The sequence below is a fragment of the Hypomesus transpacificus genome, chromosome 4, assembly GCF_021917145.1.
Source record: "Hypomesus transpacificus isolate Combined female chromosome 4, fHypTra1, whole genome shotgun sequence".
NCBI lineage: Eukaryota > Metazoa > Chordata > Actinopteri > Osmeriformes > Osmeridae > Hypomesus > Hypomesus transpacificus.
Window position 1 is genome coordinate 3,590,987 of NC_061063.1, and position 17,066 is coordinate 3,608,052.

General features: G+C 47.7%; 2 protein-coding genes across 3 annotated transcripts; one reads left to right on the forward strand and one right to left on the reverse strand.

Moving 5' to 3' along the window:
• adck5 (aarF domain containing kinase 5) lies at positions 1 to 5,502 on the forward strand. Of its 2 annotated transcripts, XM_047019283.1 has the most exons (15): positions 1 to 141; positions 1,290 to 1,378; positions 1,462 to 1,611; positions 1,707 to 1,782; positions 2,280 to 2,480; positions 2,588 to 2,728; positions 2,848 to 2,961; positions 3,095 to 3,226; positions 3,328 to 3,411; positions 3,506 to 3,587; positions 3,827 to 3,905; positions 4,013 to 4,104; positions 4,195 to 4,447; positions 4,620 to 4,736; positions 4,838 to 5,502. In XM_047019283.1, the coding sequence occupies exons 1-15, from the start codon at positions 118 to 120 to the stop codon at positions 4,938 to 4,940; spliced, it is 1,737 nt and encodes a 578-aa protein (XP_046875239.1). In that variant the 5' UTR covers positions 1 to 117; the 3' UTR covers positions 4,941 to 5,502. The 2 variants fall into 2 exon arrangements, with proteins under 2 accessions (XP_046875239.1, XP_046875240.1); XM_047019284.1 differs by lacking the exons at positions 1 to 141; positions 1,290 to 1,378 and having other exon boundaries at positions 1,599 to 1,611; positions 2,285 to 2,480.
• cpsf1 (cleavage and polyadenylation specific factor 1) lies at positions 5,254 to 16,981 on the reverse strand. The gene is made up of 38 exons (XM_047019282.1): positions 16,782 to 16,981; positions 16,156 to 16,323; positions 16,031 to 16,058; positions 15,789 to 15,922; positions 15,589 to 15,669; positions 15,351 to 15,502; positions 15,116 to 15,262; positions 14,845 to 14,984; positions 14,571 to 14,681; positions 14,342 to 14,435; positions 14,095 to 14,182; positions 13,548 to 13,694; positions 13,154 to 13,205; positions 12,940 to 13,028; positions 12,774 to 12,848; positions 12,550 to 12,630; positions 12,106 to 12,198; positions 11,831 to 11,995; positions 11,539 to 11,680; positions 11,268 to 11,446; positions 10,913 to 11,058; positions 10,605 to 10,785; positions 10,304 to 10,510; positions 10,112 to 10,198; positions 9,871 to 10,017; positions 9,586 to 9,738; positions 9,374 to 9,490; positions 8,952 to 9,042; positions 8,549 to 8,633; positions 8,061 to 8,202; positions 7,826 to 7,978; positions 7,520 to 7,696; positions 7,201 to 7,267; positions 7,028 to 7,075; positions 6,772 to 6,918; positions 6,492 to 6,621; positions 6,160 to 6,298; positions 5,254 to 6,055 (listed from the first exon to the last, which is right to left on the reverse strand). The coding sequence occupies exons 2-38, from the start codon at positions 16,297 to 16,299 to the stop codon at positions 6,008 to 6,010; spliced, it is 4,407 nt and encodes a 1,468-aa protein (XP_046875238.1). The 5' UTR covers positions 16,300 to 16,323; positions 16,782 to 16,981; the 3' UTR covers positions 5,254 to 6,007.
• Positions 16,982 to 17,066: the final 85 nt, after the last annotated feature.

Consider the following 17,066-nt stretch of genomic DNA (forward strand, 5'->3'; position numbering starts at 1 on the left):
AACAAATCAGGCGGAGTCGGAGGAATCTAAAATCGTGTACTGGAACAACTACAGCAAGACTACAAGACTAAAATACCTAACACATCCATCTCACCCTACGGAGATCGGGGATCGAACATGGCAAGGGAGACATTAAATACGGTAATGTATAGTAGCCTACTACTTGTTTATCTGCCTTCCAGCTAACCTAAACTTGATAATAATTACTGGCTATATAGCCAGTAAGGCAGGGGTGTCGAGCTCCGGTCCTCGAGGGCCGCTGTCCTGCATGTTTTAGATGTTTCCCTGATCCAGCTCACCTGATTCGAATGAATGGTCGTTATAACAATCCTTTTAATTGAATCAGGTGTGTTGGAGCAGGGAAACATCTAAAACATGCAGGACAGCGGCCCTCGAGGACCGGAGTTCGACACCCCTGCAGTAAGGTGTCCTTGCTTTAGACAGCTAGCAGCAATCTGGGTTTCATGAAGTTAGGTTAACTCAGGACAATGTAGGAGCACAGAAGTGTAGTTATGGACCTGTGAGACATTGCCCGATCAACCATACCATACCATAATGGAATGAAGTCTTTGCAATTCGGAGCTAACAGCAACTCATGCTTTCGCTGTCAAAGGAGGAGGTCAAAAATCCTTGATTGGAAACCAACACTCATACTGTTATGATGCAATTAAATACATTGTAATGTCACCTTGTATGTTAATATATTCATAGCCATACAGTGCCATTGTAAGTATAGGCGGTACTATGTTGGTATAGCTCAGTGGTAGAGCATACAAATTAAGAGGTTGCGGGTTGTAAGGTGATACAAACCATCAGCCATTAAATCAATAAAAACTTGGTTTGTGATTGCAACTTTAGAGAAAGTGCCTGCAAAATTTACACATTATTAATAATAGTATTATTATTGTTTCTTACTAGAAATATATACTGTAACGTTATGAACGTCATAATATCATAGAGCCTGTGACTTTAAGCCAACCATTCAGAATGTAAAATCTGTTTTCGTAATGGTTATGTGGATAGAGAGTGAATAAATGATGACGTGTATGGTCAGGTCCCTGACACAAAGGACCCCTATCTGTAAATCAACTAGTTTGCAGTTACAGTGTGTCCTCAGATCTAGACAGTCAATGAAAACAACAAAGTGTCCGGGCCTGTCACTACTGGCCTTGATGTGAAATAGAAACACCGATTCAGCTCAGCAGCAGCACAACACATTTATGAACACATACACACACAAGTCTGCCTCACTTCTATGTGTAAGTGTTGTTATTTTGTGCTCTCCACAGTTGAAGTTATGCCGGCGTCACATGGCTCTGCTCCGTAGAAGTCCACATCCAGTCACACAGCTGCTGAGCAGGTCCTTGAGTCATCACAGGTACTGCTACACAGAAAACACAGTGTATTTCTCTTTGAGTGTGTGATGATGTGTCGCCTAAAGTTTAAGTCTTGTCCATTCAGGGCAGGGAAGAGTCGAGGGCTGTTGAAGAAAACGTTTCTTGGTGTAGCCATCGGAGTTCCAGTAGTAGTGGGGCTTCAGTACTCTGTATCAGAGCCTCGAGAAAGAAGGAGGCTAAACATTTTGATAGAGGGTGTCGGACGATTCTGCAGGTTTGTATCGTCATCATATTACATACCCAGAATGGGCAAAATGTATCATATTTTCTTGTACAGTCAACTCATCACATGGGTCTCTGTTTTCACAGGTCTATTTATGTTGGACTCTCCATCTCATTAGATTATTGGTGGACATCCAGTGTGACACTACGAGGCGTGGATGAGGTAAATTGGAAAATTGAAGAAGCACATAATATATGTTATCGGGAGTTCTCATCACGCTGTATTGCTAGCCTATAGAGTAAAGAGTATAAGGATGCGATAAAATTAAAGGTACAACAGGTAGGATTTTTTCTGTAAAAATATTTTTCTGCTCCCTTATACACGTTCTGTAAGCTAATTAGGCCCTGTGAGAGTTGACTAGCAACACGACAGCTCAGTGCCAGTAGAATGTCAATTTATAATTTTGGGAGCATGCCGCTACTTTCCAGCCACTAAAGTTCCAGCAATCCTGCTCCAGCCAATTGCCTTAAACAAGGCGTACCTTCCTCCTTGACTTACCTTGTGAAACCATTGTCAATCAAACTCGAGCTGGAGGAAAGCGCTGAAGTTCAGACAAGAACCGGAGGCGCTGTTTCTCCTATTTGAATAGTTTATAATGTGACCCAACCTATTGCAGTTTTAAAACTAAGGATGTCATATGTTTATCCATCCCCTGCCAGAGCAGCCCATCCTATGAGACAGAGATGTCAGAGTGCCACCAGAGGGCAGCAAAGAACATGGTGGAGGGAGCTGTGAAGAACGGAGGGATCTACATCAAACTGGGTCAGGGGCTGTGTTCCTTCAACCACCTGCTACCACCTGAATACATTCGTACCCTACAGGTCCTGGAAGACAAGGCCTTGAATAGGAGGTACAAAGAGGTGAGACCTGGAAGAATAAGGAACCAATAACAAGGCTGCAAATCCATCTTGCATACATTTTCTCAAGGTTAGTGAATATTGTGTCTTTTTTACTCTGTGCCCGCTAGGTAGATGCATTGTTTCTGGAAGACTTTGACAAATTCCCTGACCAGCTGTTCAAGAAGTTTGACTATGAACCTATAGCAGCAGCAAGCTTGGCTCAAGTTCACAAAGCAGAGCTGCATGATGGCACCACAGTGGCTGTTAAGGTGGGCAAACATTAACCAACAGCCAAGATAACAGTAAACAATCCGAGTTATGTCTTGTTTGAATGGTTTTCAGATTCATGATTTTGTCATGTATTGTTTGCACAATGTGTCATATTTAGGTGCAGTACATTGACCTCAGGGATCGATTTGATGGAGACATCAGGACTCTGGAGATCCTTCTGGATGTTGTGAAGTTCATGCACCCAAGCTTTGGATTTCGATGGGTCCTTAAGGTCAGGGTCACTTGATACTATCAAACTTACAAACCTTGAATTCAGTTGTCAGATATCATGGGGTGTGATTTGAAATGCTTTGTGGCCATTTGTTTGACATATGTAGGTTTTCTTTTTATTTGAATGAATTTAGGACTTGAAAGGCACCTTGGCACAAGAGCTGGACTTTGAAAATGAGGCAACCAACTCTGAGAGGTGTGCAGAGGAACTAAAACACTTTAAATTCATTGTCGTGCCCAAGGTTTACTGGGAGCAAACCAGCAAGGTAAGACTGGAACGCTAATCCTGACTACCGTAGATCACCCCCATACTATCTTTAGCACTACCTAAGTCCCAGGTAATAATGAGCTAATCACCACTCAACAGAGAGTGCTGACGGCGGAGTTCTGCGAAGGCTGCAAAGTCAACAATGTGGAAGAGATCCAAAGACAAGGACTGAGCTTGAAAGATGTAAGTGCCTGTCGTTGCACCACAAGTGTTACTTTGTCACAATCCTCACGATCCGACTCAGATAAACAGTGGTTTTCACCTTTCTGTTTTCCAGACTGCTGACAAATTGATTCGTACATTTGCAGAGCAAATATTCTACACAGGGTTCATCCACGCTGACCCCCACCCTGGCAACGGTAGGTGCATGTTACAGCCCTGTGGGTCAGAGGCCTGTAGGAGAGGAGAAATCTCTGTTATTTGTCCATTTTCAACTGACCTTCCTTTAACTTTGTTTTTATGTACTGCTCTCTGTAAATGTACTACAATATTTATTTTGTATAGATTTATACTTTTTATTTTATCAGTGGTGTTACAACGAAACCAAGTAAACTGGATGGTATCGGGTGATATCTACATGTATTTTCTTGTGCCACAGTGCTGGTGAGAAAAGGGGCTGATAAGAAGGCAGAACTGGTACTTCTAGATCATGGCCTGTATGACTACCTCAGTGAAAGGTAGAGTCACACTTCCCAATAACTGCCATTCCTAAGTTCCTCTGGTTAAATGTTACAGCTTGAAAGCTGCACCAGTAACTCTTAACACTAGACATTTGAACTTGCAGTGACAGGGTAGCCCTCTGCAAACTGTGGCGATCCATAGTACTGCGAGATGAAGCCGCCATGAAGACGTACTCCAATGTCCTCGGAGTGAAAGGTCAGGACAGATCGTGACCTTTTTGTTTAAGTGAAGCATGTCTTTGGATTTTCATTCAGCACTTCACACATTTTCCTGTGTCATATGCAGACTACTTTATCTTCTCTGAGATGCTGCTGCAGAGGCCGATCAACATGAACAACTTGGGCTTGTCCAACATCTTGAGTCGAGAGGAGACTTCCTACATGCGGGACATGGCGGTCAACCACTTTGATAAAGTCATGCAGGTGCTCAAGTCCATGCCCCGCCCCATGCTGCTGGTCTTTCGCAACATCAACACTGTTCGGAGCATCAACATCAGTCTGGGAGCACCTGTGGACCGCTACTGTGTCATGGCCAAGAGGTGAGCATTTGCATCATCCATCCACTTCATGGATACTTCTACATTCAAACTGTTATGTTTTCTCTCTTCAAACGGCAATCGTGATTTAAGATCCCGTTTTGGATCCTTGACAGGTGACGTTAAGTTTTCCATCAACATTGGGAACCGCTCACTTTTGTTGTTGTGTTGCCAGTGCCGTGCGAGGCTGGGGGAGACTTCAAGCTGAGAGGCCGGGGATTCTGCCTCGACTCTGGGTGTTCAGCTGGAGTCGCAGTGTCTGGGAGAGCTTCAAATTTGAGTGTGCCTTGAGGTAAGGAGATATAAATTGGATGTCCTCCACCAGGGTCAGTGCCGTCCTGTCATCACAGGCAGTTCAAGGTGGATGATGACGATGATGGTTTGTCTTCCCAGGTCAGAGATGGCCATGATGAGTCTGACACGGTCACTGCTGACTCTGCTCTCCTATCTCGGGCTGGTAAAGCTGAATGAGGAGGTTTACCAGTACCTCAGGTAGAAACCTTTGTGGACAACCAAACCAAAACCATTCTTTTGAGCCATGTTCAATTTGCTTAATAGGGTACATCAGTCAGTGTAATGGCTATGCAGAAGTGGTTTTACTGTCATGGGAGTTGCCAATTTGACTGATGTAGGTTTACAAATGGTGCTACAATATCTTGAACCAGCAAACCACTAAATCAAATCAGGTAATGACAATGATGTGGACAAGTATGTTCAAATGAGTCAAGAGTGTTGATAAGCACCAGCCCCCTACCTTACAAGACTGTGAACAGGATGTCATTGAGCAATGATGGTCCAGCAGAAATATGCATGGGTTATAAAAAAAAAAACTTTTATCACTATTTGTTTTAATATTCTGTATTTTATCAGAGTAGAGTACAGTGTCAGAGAATGGTATACATCTGTAATCATGCCATTTTATTTCTAAATGTTTATGCAGGTCAACTTTTTGTTTTAATTAAGTAACTATAGTTAATAGTTAAAATGACAGTAGGCAAATGGAATGTATGACAAATGTCCTGTACTACAAGTGAAGTAATAAAAATGGTTTTACCTCACCTACTTGTTTTCTGTTATAGTATTATACAGGATTTTAAACGCACCTGGGGATCATGATCCTGGGGTGATAAGGACAGGTGTTCCTGTTTAACCCTGCAGGGGGGGCTACAAATCTTCATCCAGATTAGCCTTCAGTAAGACTTACCTTTGTTAGTGTTAGGTCAGTGGGGAAAACTAACAACCCCAGGGCTGACTTGCTTCAAGTATTACAGTATCGATGTATGGAGTAATAAAATAATTTCACAAAGATATAGAGGTGTAAAAACCCAGCATTACACTTTTTAAATGATTTAATAATCATTTTTGTTTAGAAAATATTCTATGAAACATGATGAATTTCATATCTTGTCAAACACATATAGCAAAACAACTGAAATGTCTTTTTTGTATACAACATTGTGTTACCAAATTATTATTTTTAGTCTAACTGTATAAAAAAGATGAGTGACTGCCACCCGCTGAGGAGTATGGAAGCAGAGGGATGGTACAGAGAGAATCCTGCTGTCAGAAGTGAGCGGTCACCCTGTCAACGTCCAGGAGATCATCCAAGATCTACAGAAGAAGAAGAGAAAATGTCGTTACATTTGACTATAATACAATTATTCTGTTAAATTCAATCCAGGGGTCTTGCTCGTGCCAGGAGGTGCTGTGCTCACTATGTCAGATGTGGTACCGATCTTCTTGGCCAGCTCACTGCGCTCCATGGTGCTCAGGTACAGATACTTGTTGAGGAGCTCTCCATCCAGAATGTTCCGCACCGCGTTCTGCAGAGTGCGTCTGTCAGTGTGCGTCATCCTACAACAAAATGAGATGCCCGGACAGACACCCAATTGTTACACATGGAAAATACACCAATCCCGGGAATTTTCGCTAGTATGGCATAAGAAACGATAAAGGAGTCAGTTTCGGCCTTATCCAGAGTGGAATGTTGAAGCAGCAGCAGTGGGGGGGGGGGGGGGGGGGGGGGGGGGGGGGGGCGAATCCTAACCTGAAAGACTTGGGGTTCAAGCCGGCATGGTGAGGCAACATGGTGTTGAGAGCGTTCTGCAACATGAGCAGTCGACGGTAAGTCTTCTCCTGCATGGGTAGGAGCAACCCGATGCCTCCATCCAAAGTAGCTTTCAGGAAGGGAGGAGAGCGAAGAACATCAGTTCTCATTCATCCATCACAACGTTTATCATCCGACAGCTGCCGTTTAAACTCAAGGTGAGACGGTCTGAAAAAGGAGAGTGACGGTGTACCGTAGACCGCGAACTTTGACCCCTTACCAAACCATGTGATGTGTTTGTTATCCCAGGTCAGGGACTTCTTGTCCAGCGCCCCCCTGCAGGGCATCCTCCAGAAGGCGTTGACGTGGGCTCCAACGTTGAAGTCGGCCCGCCTCAGGAGCCTCATGCCCCCAAAACTCTCCTTGGCTGTGGAACAGAGTTCAGCCTTTATGGTACTGGGGCTCAAGATATGGTCGTTATGTTTGTGTGTCTGGAAATGTGCTTTGGGACTGAAAGCTTTCTTGGTAGCACTGACCTTCTGGTAAGTACATGTAAACGGACAGGTTCTTGTCTCGGTCTGACACTGAAAGAGAGAGGGGGGATATGAGATGTTACAAAGTGGTTGTGTCGACTCTCTTGCGACCTTGTGAACGGTTTTGAAAAGAGAGAAAGTTGATTGTGATGCTTCCTTCAGCAGTGTAACTTTACCCAGGAATCCAAGCTGGTTGTTATCCACCATGAACTCAACGCTGTACACCTCCAAAGGCTTTGCATCCTGTGCCCCAAAACAAAAACCCAGGTGTTCCATAAGATGGTAGTACCATTTGTACTTGGCAGGAGATACTAACTTGTGACACAATAAACACATTGTGGATCCACTACTTTAAAACATATTTTGCTCTACGACTTTGCGGGACTCTCTCTCAGTGTGTTAACTACATAGGACTGGGATGTTCTGCATATCAGTGTGGGCTAGGCTGATGGGGTTGGTAGGGCTGGCTGGGTTGGTGGGGCTGGCCGGCCGTACCCTGCTGACGAGTGACAGGGTCTTGCTCTCAGGCTGGTAGCGCAGCAGGGAGATGCTCTTCATCAGGTCCGCGGCCAGGATGAAGTTCTTGATGCTGTACATGCTGTGGATGTGGAGCTGCGTGTCGATGAAGGCCATGCCCGTCAGGTCATTGTCCTTGAGGCTCCACAGAAAGATCTAGAAAACGCCGTCAAACAAACAGACGCACGACTCAAAAAGAGGCGAGAGGAGAAACGACGGAAGCTTCTTAAATGACAGTGAAGGATGTGGGAGAACGTTCTACTCCAGCACGGTGGGAGACGGTACCTTCTGTCCGATGGCGGACACCAGGAACCCGCTGCAGTGACACAGGGCGGTGACGGGCCCCTTCTGCTCCTTCTCATACAACACCTTAAACTTGTTCTTGGTGAGAGGCTGTCCCGGCTCTGGCACCACCTCGATCACATCCAGGATCAGGATCTGGAACGAGGCACGCGTGCTCGGGTCAGATCTGGAACCGCGTGTGTGTGTGAGAGTGTGTGTGTATGTGTTGGGAACTCACTCTGCCTCTACAGGTGACCTCCTCCCCCTGCATCAGACACGTTCCTGCGGCCACGTAACCCTTCAGCCCCGACACTGTCTCCTGGCTCTTTAACGCCACGGTCTTCATACATGTTACGTGTTCCCACTCCTCCAGGTCAATCCTAACACGCGCGCAACCACACGCACAGAGCGAGTACACCAGAACACACAGCCACCACGTGTTTGTGACACCCTCTTAGTTAAGGTCGAAGGAAAGAATTTAGTTAAGGGGGTGTTGCAGCTGCTGATTTCAGTGGGAAACACCCTCGTTGTGTCGACATGGAAAGTGTCGCTGTCGCATGGGCAGCAAGTCACAATCGGGAGCAGTAGTTACCGTGTTTGATTCCCTGATGAAATCTTGAGGCCGAAACGCGTCAGTTTGAAAGGTTTAGGTGTACCGTGCCATGAAGGCATTTCAATTGTTGTCTAAAGTGAGCATCTTGGAGTGCTGTGTAATTCAGTGGTTACCGTGTGTTGGGAATGGTCTCCCAGCTGACAGGCGAGATGAGCTGGATGGAGAACTTATCCTGCTGGGGGTTGATGTAGCGCTCCTCTGAGGAGGAGAAGGGGCACCATCTGTCACATACTCTTTAAGACCGACTATTATCCTAGCATGAGCAGATACTTAAGATCTATTCTGTTTTATTTACTTTATTTATTTGATAGACCCAGTAAGAAAGTGCCAGGAAAGGCAGAGAGAGAGACAGGAGAAGACATGGCCGGAATCCAACCCGGACCCCTGTGGTAAGGCCTCAGCTCATGTGGGTCTACGGCTACCCAGTGAGCTATCGAGGCAGACGCTTCACGAGTCAACATGGGACCACCCTGCCACAGGAGAAACGGCCCCCTGGTGTGGGTGCGTGAGACTCACCTCTTTCGATGTTCTCAAACTCCTTCTCCTCTCCGGTCATCCTGGGAATGCGAGTGCAGAGTTCCTTGACGCTGGTGCACACGGCGTAGACCTGAGAGGCATAGCAAAGCAGCAAACACAACTTCACATCAAAGACGAGTTCTCCTCTCTCAAAACTCTCTCTATTGATTTCTTTTCCTTCTCCCCCACCCGACAAACACTTTCATCCCCGCCTTTGAACAAAGCTCGGTCAGCGTGCTTTCTGTTTTGCCCTTAATCTGGGGGATGGAAAGGATTCTCAACACAGCAGCTTAAACACGACGACCACATGCAGGCGTGGGAGAACAGACGGCAGGCGTGTTGCCGTCTCGACGACAGCCGTGTTGCTTTTTGTCTGTGTTTAATCAGGAAGCCTCTTGACGCACGCGGTGGAGGACTCGTACCTTGGACTCCACATGGTAGGAGACGTAATGGGCCGTGCACCTCAGAGGGATCTTTCGGACGGGCCAGGGAGCGTCGTACGACAGGTAGGTGGGCAGAACACTGATCCTCAGCTCCCCCTGAAAAAACACACACCCATGTCTTTTACACCTCCTGCGAAGGGGCAGGTGGGTTAAGTTTGCCGTCCGTGCTTTCAGTATCGCCTGGTCCCTACCTGTTTGTTGAAGTAGAGGAAGCCTTTGGGGCAATTGATGTTGTGGAAGGGGGAAAACGACTCGATTGGGCCGTCGATGGTCATCGGGTGCAGCCTCATGGCTCCCCTGGAGGTCACCAGCATCCAATGAGGAGAGGGTCCGCAAATAAACACCTGGCGCACACACACACAACAAACACAAGACCACGTGACTTAGTGATTGCGAGGTGCTTTTGGGGGGGGGGGGGGGGGGAACAGGTGGTTTGAGTGGTCACTCTCAAAGATGAGAAACGCCTTGTTCCTTACCCCAGAGTACCCAGAGATGTCTTCAAAGTATCTGAAGCGGGCAACCCGGCCTTTAACCACTGCCCCTTCTTCCCCCGGGCCGCCCTCGGTCTTTTTGTCTTTCTTTAGCTTCGACTTCTTCTCCCGGTAGTTGATGTTGTGCGGCATCTGGGCAGAGAGGGACATCCGGCATTTTTAAGGAACGTTCTGGAAGGTAACATGGTTGAGTTGACTGGTTTGTTTCCGATGCTTTCGGTTTTACCTTCTTGAAGCGCACTTTCAGGTTGCTTTGAGCCTGCTGGTCGTATGGGAAGGCCTCATAGATCAGGAGCTCCTGTTCAACGTGGACCTGGAAGAAATGGGGGAAATGCACTCCTATTCTGGTCTTCCTGTTTCAGCTTGATCCCCACTGTTGAATACCTTCTACAACACGATCACATCTGGTGGAACTCACCAACAGATATGGCCGGCAGCGATTGTTGCCGAGCGATACCAGGGCAACCTCTTTGACCAACGGGATCTCTCCCTGTCGTGTCACTTCTTCTTTTTTCCCCTCCCCCTGAGTTGCCGATTGGCCAGCTGAGCTGTCAACCAATACTCTCTGGCCAACTGGGAAGTTCTTCACCAGGAAGACCAATCGCCATTCAGGGAGCTGGTAGATCTAGACAACACAATGGGACACGTCCGTGACATTAACATCTCTTGATATCGTAAACTCGGGCAGCACAAGGACATCGACCCCCTTGAAGTCTTACCTCCATGACGCCGTTCTCCCTGACCATCATGCACCAGTGAGTTGGCTCTGCTTTCCCCGAGCCCCCCTCCATGCCAGGGAAGCCTCCGGCCCAGAACCCTCGGTTGGCTTCGTCCCTGGATGAGTTGGCGTCAGGGTTGGAGTCCCCATACAGCATCTCCTCTTCATCATCCAGCATGTTCCTACACATGAAGAGATGGGGGTGAGAGAAAAGCATGGGCTTTTATTTTACAATAGTATTATATTATAGTTCTATAAGCATGTGGAACATGGCGATGGTTCAGGAAACCGTTGTTTGGCGTATCCTACCCCAGGTCCTGGATGATGGTCTCGGTCTCTGTCTCTGATTGGCTCCTGGCCATGGCTTCCTCCTTTGTGGAGCAGGTCACCTTGTTTTGCGTGGTGAACATGCCGCTGACGTCACGGTACGCGCACAGCGTGATCACGCGGGATTGCTGCGGGGAGACACTAATGGGTCAGCCTCTGATAGCTCAAACCACATAGGAAAAGTTAACACCTGACCAATCGGCTTAGGGCTAGTTCGACATAGACGAAGATCAATAAGGAAGAAAACGAAAGTTCTAAGGGATACACAATGTTGGCGTCCACCGGCTGGGTTGCCGTCCCGACGTCTGCAGTCGTAGCCCGGTTCTGAGTCGCTCACCGTGGGAATCTGCGGTTTCTGAAGGGCCAGACGGTGAGTCTTGCCCATGTAGGAGTCACTCTTCAGCACGAACATGGTGACGACTCCCTCCGCGGTCATGATGACCACGTACGGGTCGGCCACGGAGCACTGCACTATGGGAGAGCCCAGGTCCACGGGGATGAAGTGGAGCTGCGTCACTGGGAGAGGAGCCGGCGTGAGGCTTCGTTAGCGAGAGAGGGACAATGTTCAGGAGATCTCATTCAAGTCAAAAGGGCGGACGCATCCATACCTCCTTCCAGCAGTCGGATGCCCATCGGGGAGACCTGGATGATATATTTGTTGTCGCCGATGTTGCCCGCGAACACGGTGGGTCCCTGCGTGGCGAAGCCGCTGGTGTCCAGCTCCATGATCTCCTGGCCGGTTTGGAGAATCTGCCGGATCACACGCAGAACAATGTCAACAACGACAACAACTCCTAAAGCATGCAGTGTCCCGGCTCCAGAGAGTCTGCAGGGATGAGCTGCAGCAGGCTCTGGTGTAGGGTTGCGGGGGGGGGGGGGTATTTGGGTGTGTGTGTGTACCATGGTGGAGTCCTCTCTGCTCAGAATCAGGAAGCCATGCTTCTTTTTGTCCTCCTCCCCCACAGGCTCTGGCTTCTCCTCCTCCTCCTCTTCTTCTTCTTCTTTGTCCTCCTTCCCTTCGTCAGCGGCTTCCCCCTCACCATCCCCCTTGGCTTCTTTGGGTGGCTGATAGGGGCGACACAGGAAACAGGGGGTACACAATTATTAAACCACTGTGTTATCGTTCATTGCTGGAGGGGGGAGGGGGTGGTGGGGAAGTCTCTGCTGTACTCAACCTTGTCCTCCTTCACTTCAGGGGAGATGACAGTCCACATGTCATGGCACCCTGGCAGCTCAAAGGTGGTCACAACCTGGGGCCTGATGCTCCTCTGGTTTGGGGGGAAGGGGAGGGGGGTGACCAGAGGAATATGAGTGAACAAACATGTAAAGGCAGTCAGAGCAAGTCTCTAAAGAAAGGAAGAAACATGGGGGAAATGCTGCTTGAATACCGATGCCTGTGGTGAGCACCAGAGGGCTTGGCTCTCTGGGAGTGTGTCTGGGGTGTTTTTAGGCTACTCCATTGATCTCTGAGGCAGCCCTGGTAAACCCAGAAGTCAGTTTGCTGTAGCATTGTCACTGAACCTGTGGCAGACGAGCCTCACCACCAAAGGTCTTAGGACAGTGCAGAAATAGATGGGACGGGGTGCACCACTCGCACGCGCTTTCCGTCAAGCTTTTACCTGAAGTACAGACAGCGCGCCGTTCTTCCCAAACCCAGAGCACACCACCACCTCCAAGTCAGGCTCGGGGTTGGTCTGGAACTGTGGGCAAAACACGACCAATGTTTTCATAGCAAAATCAAACTCCCGAGCAAAGCCTGGATTTTTATCAGCCCCAGAAACGAAACCATACGGGCTGAAGGATACGGGTGACCTTGAATAAGGTCGGTAGGTCGTTACTATACCTCTTCAGACAGGAAGGCAGGCTCCCCCATGGAGGCGTTGGCACAAGGGCCGATGTTTAGTATGCTATCGCACACCTGGAGACACACCGAAACAAGAGCATCTGAGTGTCACCTGGTAGACGGTAGATAAAGATGAGGAATGTCCGCCACTGCTGGGGGTCCTTACCTCAAAGGAATAGGTGGCCAGCTGAGTGCCTGACTGGGCCTCACTGCCGTACACCTCTATCTCATCCACCTCGTCTGGGCCCTTGCCAGCTGGAGACGAGAAAAGGTATTCATTTATTGATTGGATTTATCCATTAGTGGTTCTAAAATAGGTGTATGATACCGACAAATACTTTGAGTAAGATATATATGGATTATAAAGATTGTTAATGTACCTGTCCAGTTTGTGGAGGAATCAATTCGTTTCTTTTTACTGGGTGGTTCCTCCTGGATGGATTACAGTATACATAGGATTTATCTTACTGAGTTATATTTTGAACAGGGGAGGGGGGAGGGGGTTGGGTAGATTGGTAGTCTGCCAACCAAACTGGACTTATTCCAAAACAAGACCAGCAACAATGTGCCATTGAATAGCTGTGTGGCATGAACATCCAAATCAAGTGTCCCCTTTCATTCACCCACTAATCAGATCCAAGTTTAGCCTTCAGCCAAAACGGATTCATATTTTCAGGAACAGTTTTGAGTTCAATCAAATTCACACATATGGCACGGACCACAAGACGCAAAAGAAACAAATGAACAACACACTGTCTTCAAAATTAAACTCACCGGCTTCTCTTTCTCCCTGTCTTTCTCTCTCTCCTTGTCCTTTCCCTCCTCCGGCGGGGTGTCCTGCAGCTTCTCGGTGTATTTCAGGAGCAGGGAGTTTCCGAGCCTTGAGCCTAAGAACAGGTAGCCAGGCTCCATGGTCGTCATCTGGGGGAGCAGGAACTGAGGTTACAGGAGCCAACCAGAGACAAGGTCCTCCGGGTCTCAGTCGAACTTCCATGGTCAGATCACTGGGAGTTGTCCGAATCTAGGACACAGCGACGTGCCCTTTCCGGGTGCCTGACGGGTGCGACTGCGAGTTGTTTTCGACGCAGTAGGACTTTTAGAATCCCTTCCCCCTCTTTCTCTCTGTGGGTGTGTTTGCCAGCGATGCCAGGTGCCTGGTAAGGGCTTCTGTCAGCATGTCCTCTAACTGAAGGGGGCAGATTTAGATAGTGGCTCTCCTGGGCACACACTCCCACACAGACCCCCAAAAGGTCTAGCTCAGCAAGCCGTCTTACTTACTCCCCCGGCCCTTCCCTCTTTCCCGGCTCTGCCAGACACTTACACAGGTCGTCAGGACACTGGCAGCAGCCTTGTCAAAGTGGAAGGCCCGCACGCTCCTCATGCCGTCGGTGATCAGGGTCAACACGTAGCTGCGGACAAGAGACACGGTCAGCACAGGGTTTCAGATCCGACGCTCTGCATAGGGGGACACAACTGCTCCGAGACGACTGCATGCATTTGGGTCTGTATTGAGCGAGTGTGCCTGGCGGACGAAAGCCGGCGTTACAGCAGCCGAGGAGCGCACTCACATCTCTCCACCTTTCAAAGAGACGACCATCTTGTCGGATCCGATGAAAGCGGACTGGGAGCAATCTAGAGAGATTTTCACTTCATCCTGTACCCCTGAAAAGGCCGAAAGAAAATATGTTCTCTAGTGAGGTCCCAAATCCCATGATTCCCTACTAGGACTTGTTCATGTACTATAGTAAAAAAAAAAGAGAGTGGTGAAACGTGTGTGTGTCTTGCATGGACGCTTACTCAAGGGGAAGGCAGTGGTCCCATTAGTTTGACTGTTGAGCGCCACCCCATAGGGAGGAACACTCTGGTTGAGGTAGAGCAATGAATTGACAGCAAACACCACGACACCACCTGCAGGATGAGAAAGAAACAAGTGTCACGCAATCACCCCATACACGACACGTCAGTTACAAACCCTAGCGGACAGAGCTGTGTTCATGTGCAAACATTTGGAGCACCCAGAGTGTCGGGAGAGGAAACCTGGCCCTGATGCAGGTGTCAAAGCGGGCCTCACCAATGGGCTTGGGCACCGCCATGACCTGGGTGCAGTCGTAGGGCAGGTTGCTAAGGGACCAGATGACGGGGTGCACCTTCTGCATGATGTTGAGGGAGATGGCCACGATGCTGCACGTGTCCTGTCTCACAGCCACACGCCTGGGGAGAGGACACGCCCGGTGCACAGTCAGACACAGTGGATGTGGTTGGTGTTTTGCAGTCTAAATATGGGAAGGGAGAGTCGGACTGGAGCATGAAAGGAGGACAGGTGGTAAAAAGGGCGCACTGACCCAGGCCATGTCTGGTTGGGCTCATACAGAATGAGCAACGTGGGCTCGTAGTAGCCATGGAGGAACTTCATGTCAATGATGTTCAGTAGTTTCTCGTCCAGCTCTCGAACGTCAATGATGTAGCTCGGCATAAAACTAGACTTTGGCCTGCAGGAAAAATTCAATTAGGACGATGAGGGATTTAGAACGAATGATACCCACTTTATTCCCATTCCACATTGAAAGAGGTCCAAACCTTTCTCCCACCATCCCTTCTTGCTCGTCTGTAAGGGTGTCCTTTCTGAATGGAAGCACAACAAGTTGGGTGCCGTAAACCAGCATTACAGCACATCGATTTTCTGGATCCACACGAACAATGGGAATATGGACATTCTGGACAAACCCATCCTGGAAAATAGAAAACCAATTTAATTGTACAAATGAACTGTAGTTACACAGTAGTACTGAATGTTACTTAAGACATTTCAACTAACCCTGAGCTCTGGTTCCTCAAAGAAGTGCAGAGAGAGAGATTTCAAATCGTGTGTCCCTGGATCATACTCCACAACTGACAGCTAGATTAAAAAAAAAAAAAAGATTATTTTGGGGGGGTTGGACAGTATTGGTTGGTAATGTGGCTGTAACTAATGCATACTATTGAAACAATGAGATGTGTTGAATCTGATGGCAGTACCTTAGCATCTTTAAAGCTAAGCAGAAGGGCGTCCCTGTTGGCCCCTACTAGCTGCACACTGGCCATGGACATGACGTTGCCAAATAAGGAGAAGGAGGCAACCTGTTCCAACTTCTCCTTGCGAGACTTGGAATCTACAAAGGAGATGAACGACTAAGAAAGTCTGGTAGAAGTATAACAAAACACAGATTTTCAACTAATAATACTGATATTAAAACTTGCAGGTGCACTTCAGACCATACCTGCTGACTTTTCAGTCTTTGATGAGTTCTGAAACGGAATGAAATGATGAAAAAACATTTGCATAATGTTACTGTCAAAGAGAGAGTAAAGTCATCACAATGGTGATGCGACCTTACTGCCTTACCTCCACATCATGAATGATTCTGTAGACATAGAGCTGAGAAGTTCCTGCAACCACCAAGTTTTCCTCCTCGTTGGATATAAAGTTGCAGTAGACGGAGAACTCTATTGCAGTGGGCGTGTGGGCTTGCCGGTAAACAGCATACATCCTAACAGCAAACCCTCACTGTACCTTGGGTGGGACAAATTGCACAGTATTGGCCATCTAGACTACGGATGTACAACAGTACAGTAACCAGCAACATGGACAGAACCATGTATGAGCAAGTGAATAAGCTTAATACAATCTTTCATACCAGTAATGTTTGTTGTCAACTATGACAGCAAATGTTAGCTGGTACTAGCAGTAGCACTTCTACTACTAGCTTAGTAGTAGCTAGCTAGCTGATTAGGTAAACTAGTGGTAGTCTAGCTAACCAGACAGAAATGCATGCCAGACGAGATCTTGTGGTTAGTTTACAACAAATGCTTACTTAATTGCTAACTTTAATCACTGGTAATTATATTTGATCATAAATCCACCTAGCTTGTAGTCAACCTAGCATGCTATGTATGAATGACAATGGTGCCATGCTAATACCAGCATCTTCTTGGTAAGTATGTGGCTTGCTAGTTATCGTATGAACCTACCTATTGTGAAAGTGACGTAGGTGTTTCAAACCTAGATATTCCCTCTATCTCAGTAGTAGTAATTAGCTAGCTAGTAAACTACCACATAATTCTATCGATGTGTGGTTGTTCGGGCTGTTGTTTTGCCTCTTGTACTTCGGTTGTTTCTATGGTCTATGGTTGTTTCGCAGCGCTGCTCAGCGGGCGTGCCTGAATAAGATTCGGCGAGGAACAAGGTACATGGCCAACAACGTTCCTAGGCAACCAAAGTCCTCCTCACATCGAACAGCCATCCTCACCATTGTC